A 6,073-nucleotide genomic window follows, 5' to 3' on the forward strand; every position below is an offset into this window, starting at 1 on the left:
CCCTTTTTTGAAAATTGCTTTCGGCTGTTGATTGAACAAGCTGTGAAACTGACACGCTAGTCGAGAAAATCCACCACCAGAATTTGCGATTGTTAATATCAAATTAAAGTGGTGAATTCAGAATACCACGCACTTCATGCCGTGTTTAGATTTTTCTCTCGTTAGGGGAATTCTTGTGGAAAGCGTGCGTGTAAATTTTAAACATCGAATTTGTCACTCGTGTCTGTGTAGAGCAGAGCACAGCCAAGCCACTGATGTTACAAATCCAACTAACAGATCTGTTTCTTTCTTTTGTCATTACTGCAAGTGGAACAACATGGGTGTGCTTGAACATTGTTTCCAACTGTTTTGAATTGGCTGCTAATGCTCACTGGATGCTTCTGGCTGAAGTTTTGAGGTTACAAACCCTGTGATGACTTAAACACACTCATGTCTCCTGAGAAGAGACATAAAAGTGAACAAATGGTTATTTGAACTGTTATGTTGGGACTTTATTCACACTAGCAGTGTGTTGTTGTCTTGTTTTAATTGAATGTTCTTTAAAAAATGACCTCACTGTCTTTTGTTTTTCTCCTCCTGTTGTCTCTCTGGCACCAAGCACTGGGAGAGGTCAGCGTCGCGGGTCGCCGAGATCGCGTCAGCCTTAATTCGGGAGAGGAGCCCTGCCCTGGTGGGACAGCTTCTGCAGGCATGAAGGAATCAGCACAACTGGAAACCACGCTGTGACTCATGAACACTCCTGGGATGAGATCGTCTGAGACTTTTCTTTGTAACCTTGAATCAATTACTGTAAGGTTAAATGTGTAAATGTATAGATCATCAAGAAGCAGACTGAAAAAGAGACTTTTTTCTCTGTTGTTGGCCTGTTTATCTGTGTGTGCGTGTGTGCATGTGTATATAAAAAAAAAAAACTGTTGTGGTTCATCATAGTAAAAAAGAACCATGTCATCAGTTGGCTTATTTTTTATTTTTCAGAGTTTGTGTTCCCCAGACAAACAGTGTCGCTCTGTCGCACTGATGATTAAGATATGTGGCGCTTTGGCTGCAGATGATTCTTGTTGTCGGATCAGTTCAGTTCTGGTTTTTAATCGCTTTAAGAGTTATTTTGCTGCGGTTGTCACAGATATGCAATAACAGGCCACATCGCTTTGAATTATTACTGTGGAAATGTGAACTGCAGCGCGTATGCCAAAAAAGCTGGGTGTCAAATTCGCTGCCTTTACCACTGGATGAAGCTTTTTATGACTGAAACATGAACACGGAGCTGCTAATATTTTTGTACTTGAATAAAACAATGAATATGTCAAATCTGTGTTGTTCTGTGAGTCTTTCTTGAACATAAGTCATTCAAAGATGTCAGGAAAAAAAATAACATTTGAGAGTAGATATTACTAATACTGTTTTCAGAGAAACTTGATTGGTAATTGAAGTCCGTGAAGTCTGCCTGCGACCACATGCATCAGTGACGCCCTCCGGTGAAGCCGCTTAGTGCAGAAGAAGCTCGTGTTTCCTTCAGTGAGCCAACTCTGGTGAGCTGGTGGAATCCCATGTTCTTCTTGGAGAGACTTTGGAATAATTAGCATTCATTAATAGTATGTTATTATTATGCAGTGCAGCTTTGTTCTGGAGCTTCCCTGCTCTTCCATGGATATATACAGAAAACTGACAGCAGGGAATAAAGAACAGAGTAGATATCAATGACAGCAGATTGGTATTTCTTTATATTTAACCTTTCATCATCTAAGTATCATACAGGCTGCCTGGATGTATTGTTTTACTGGCTGTAAAATAAAAAAAAAAAAAAGATCTTACAGGATCCTTTGGATTTTCTCTTTAGCTCAAAATGGTTGAAAAGTTAAGGTAATGTTAATACTGTAGCTGGTAAAATCTTTATGTCTTGATTTCTGTGTTCAGACAGATTGCTTTGTGCATCTGTGAAGGTCCTCTTCTCTCCAAAGCCATTCAATTTGAATTTTGTCTCTTGGACAGAACAGTAATAGAGTCACAGCCTCTTAAGATGTACTGGGATCCCTATCTTGGGGGTTTGTTTGTGCTGCAGTGTTCATGCTGGGCTTCTGTCCTGAAACACCATAAAAATGTTCCCTGACTTTGCTCCATTTTCATTCCATCTTTGCTTTGTTCTTAAATCCATTTGAAATCATACCTTAACAAGATTAACCAGAAACACCGGCCTTTATAGTGAACAGCTTCAGCATTAAAACCACCTGTGGCCCCACCTCACAGCCCTTGTAATAGGTCAGATTTGTTAGGCCATGGACTCCAAATCCTCAGAAGATGACTTTTGATATGAAGCAACAAAAAGTAACCACCAGATCCTTTAAATCCTCTGAGATGCTAGGTATGACTTCCATGGATCAGACATGTTTTTCCAGCATGTTTTCCAAGATGCTTCATCAGATTGATATCGGGGAAATTTGGAGGTTAAGTCGTCACCTTCATTTTTCTGTGTAATGTTTCTCAAACCATTCAAAAGACCAATATTTATAGTGGATCAGAGTGTGTTAGTATTCTGAAGGAGGCTAATTTCACATCAGGATGGTGCACAATTAAAAGAAACATTCAGGTAGCTGGTATGTAAAGTCATAGCCACATGAAAGCCAGAACCCAAAAATTCCCAGCAGGATGTCTTCTATAGTGCATCCTACTGCCTTTCCTTCCCACAGATAAACAAGAGAAAGAAAGAAAAATGCCAGGCTACTTACTTCACCTTTTCACAGTCCAGTTTTAACATTTGTACATCTAATACAGTTACTGTCTATAATACAGTCCCGATCAAACGTTTAAGACCATTTGAAAAATGGCAAAAAATCATATTTTGTATGGTTGGATCTTAAAAAGGCTTGAAGTAGAGCTTCAACATGCAACAAGAAGAAATTGGAATGAGACAAAGAAAAATTTTGAGCATGCAATTTATTGAAAACAACACTTAACCTGAAACAGGCTGTTTTACAGCTGATCGAAAGTTAAGACCACATGTCTTTAAAAGGCCAAATCTGTATAAAAATGTGGATTCATTGTCACTTTCTGCCAGGTAGTCACACTGTCACGACGTTCTGGTGGTAAAGGCAAATAATCTTTCCCTTTTTGAACACAGTTGGGTTGTTGAACTGCATAAGCAGGGTCTCTCGCAGCGCACCATCGCTGCTGAGGTGGGACGCAGTAAGACAGTCATTTGGAATTTCTTTAATGATCCTGAGGGTTACAGAACTAAAAAGTCAAGCAGAAGACCCAAAGAATTTCACCAGCAATGAGCCGGAGGATCCAATTAGCTGTCTGTCAAGACACTGGACGATCCTTGACCCAAATTAAGGCTGTTACTGGTGCCAACCGCAGCCCCATAGCCATCAGACGACATCTGAGACTGAAGGGCTTCAAAACAAAAAATGTCTTCAAAGGCCTCGCCTCCTTGAACGCCACAGAACTGACTGTTTGGACTTTGCAAGAGAGCAGCAAACATGGGACATTGAAAGGTGGCAAAAAGTTTTATTCTCTGATGAGAAAAAAATTAACCTTGATGGTCCTGATGCTTTCCACCATTACTGGCATGACAAGCAGATCCCACCTGAGATGTGCCACAGTGGAGGGGGCGCCGTGATGGTCTGGGGTGCTTTTTCTTTCAGTGGAACAATGGAGCAGGTGCGTCAAACAACCACTGGCGATGCCCAGATGTTGCAGAGAGCATCCCTCATGACTGAGGGCCATCACCTGTGTGGTAATGACTGCATTTTTCAGCAAGACAACGCTACAGTACACACTGCCCGCAGGACAAGGGACTTCTTCCAGGAGAATAACATCAAACTTTTGGACCATCCTGTGTGTTCCCCTGATCTAAATCCAACTGAGAACCTTTGGGGATGGATGGCAAGGGAAGTTTTGAAAAATGGACAACAGCTCCAGACAGTAGAAGCCCTTCGTGCGGCCGTCTTCACCACTTGGAGAAATGTTCCCAGTCACCTCATAGAAACGCTCGCATCAAGCATGCTGCAGCAAATTTTGAAGTGATCAACAATAATGGTGGCGTTACTGAGTTGATGTTTGGAACTTTGGTTTCTGTTTTGGGGGGTTTACGGGGGGTTTTGGAGGTGTGGCCCTAAATTTTTGAACAACTGTAAAACACCCTGTTTCAGTTTAAGGGTTGTTTTCAATAAATTGCATGCTCAAAAAAATGTTCTTCTCACTCCCATTTGTTCTTGTTGCATGTTGAAGGTCTACTTGGAACCGTGTTAAGATCCAACCATGCAAAATCTGATCTTGTGCTTCTTTAATATCTGCATTTAGTTTAACCATCCTGAATTAATTAATTTTTCCACGTGCATGGACTTTTCTCTAAACTAGACACAAAACAGGTGCTGCATCTTCTCGGATCGTGGTTATTAGTGCATACTCCTCATTGGACTTTAAACCCACCTCCACTTAAGACTAGTTGGTTTGGAAGGGCACCTAATGCGGTGGACCCCAAGCAACAGCACAAAAACATTACTAATGAATGTTAAATGGAAAATATTAAACACAGTAACCACAGTTTATATTATTTAATAGATTATTTAACAAATGAGTCATTAAAGTTTTCATGTGCATGTGCTAAAGCACAGAGGATGTTCATGTGTATATAAAATGTGAGTCATTCTCAGGCTCATTCTCTGTCACCAGAGTGGCGAGAAGGAAAAACAACCTTGGACATCAAAGAGCCTTTAAAGACTGTCGAAGCCGGAACATTCCTAAGGTCGTCACAAAGACCTGGCCGTTTTGCATACACTTCTCACACTTCCAGGGCATCTCCAGTTTCCTGCACTTCTCCTTCCTCTACAGCTCGCTGGAATTCCAGCTGTTGATAGAGAGTCGCCTGAGGCGAGAGAAGCCCCGTCTTTGCGTTCAGATCCCTGTAATGAACTCCTCAAAACATATACTTATATTTCAGTTCAGTGGCAACCGTAACCCGCAGTGACATGTGATGAGAGCTGCAAGCTACAATATGTAAAGTGCAAAAAGTACGAAAACCCAGACTTGTCTCTGGAGCTCATATTATGGGATGAACACAAATCTTCTGGCAGATACTCACTTTTTGGTGTTTTGGTGGAGGAGAATGTTTTTAAAGATGCAGAGAGATCATGCATTATTAATGTGTTGAGATCTGGGCCTGATTAGCATTATTTTATGTATGAACAGAAAGAACCCGTTCACAGAGTTTCTCTCCTTATGCCAATTAAAGATTGTTAAAGTGTTGCATGGCTGCACTAACTTGTTTAAACCTTTGTCTAAAGATGTATAATACATGTAAACTGAGGTACCAACCCCTCTTTTTTCTTAAATGTTAATCCTCAAAGAATTTTTACCTTTTTTCTTTTTTTCTTTTGGACCGTTGAGCCTCTTGGAGATTTTTTTTACTTTTTTAATGGCTCATTGTTCTAGTTTTAAATCTCTTAACTCTATTCTGTTGGTTCACTCCAGTTTCCACTCATCAATCAACTTAATATCCACCAGCAGGAGAAGGCAGCCTTTTTCACTGAAAAGCTGAAACCATCAAACTCCATGAAGACAAAATCTGCATCCAGAGAAGCGGCAGAAGTAGAATTGAAATCCCTCTAAGTGCTGGGTGAGTAGAGTAATGGTGCACTCCTGAGTATTCAAGAACTCTCTATCTTCACTTATCTCAGCGTTTCAGACCTGGCAGGTTATCTGCCGGGGGCCTGGATAGGTGCAGCTTTGACTTTGTTGTCATTTTGAATGAGCAGTTTTCAAATGTTGACTAAAGGTTCTTCACCCATGCGTTGCTGCTGTGTGCCAGACAAACAAAAAGTATTGCCAGGCTTTTTACCCCAAAGTTTACCATCACAGCCAAATGCCACTTTCTTACAATAATCTGAACCTAGTTCTAATTTAAACTAATTTAAAAAATGTGGTTAGAACATATGGTTTCCTGTTTCACTTGTGTTGTTTGGGTGAGTATTTTTTGTTGTTGTCTTGTTTGTTGGTGAAATCTGCAGCCCACAATCTTCATGTTTTTAACAGACATAACCACACACACACACACACACACACACACACACACACA

General features: G+C 40.7%; 1 protein-coding gene across 1 annotated transcript in view; it reads left to right on the plus strand.

Moving 5' to 3' along the window:
- crppa (CDP-L-ribitol pyrophosphorylase A) overlaps positions 1-1,263 on the plus strand; it is a 70,843-nt gene extending 69,580 nt beyond the window's left edge. The window contains exon 10 of the mRNA XM_085365875.1: positions 599-1,263. Within this exon, the coding sequence (XP_085222001.1) occupies positions 599-694 (96 nt within the window). The 3' untranslated portion in view covers positions 695-1,263. The remainder of the gene's footprint in view (positions 1-598) is intronic.
- The last annotated feature ends 4,810 nt before the right edge of the window (positions 1,264-6,073 follow it).

Source organism: Diplotaxodon limnothrissa, linkage group LG11 (assembly GCF_057381915.1).
Source record: "Diplotaxodon limnothrissa isolate DT_005_m linkage group LG11, D_limnothrissa_male_GT1.1, whole genome shotgun sequence".
Lineage (NCBI taxonomy): Eukaryota > Metazoa > Chordata > Actinopteri > Cichliformes > Cichlidae > Diplotaxodon > Diplotaxodon limnothrissa.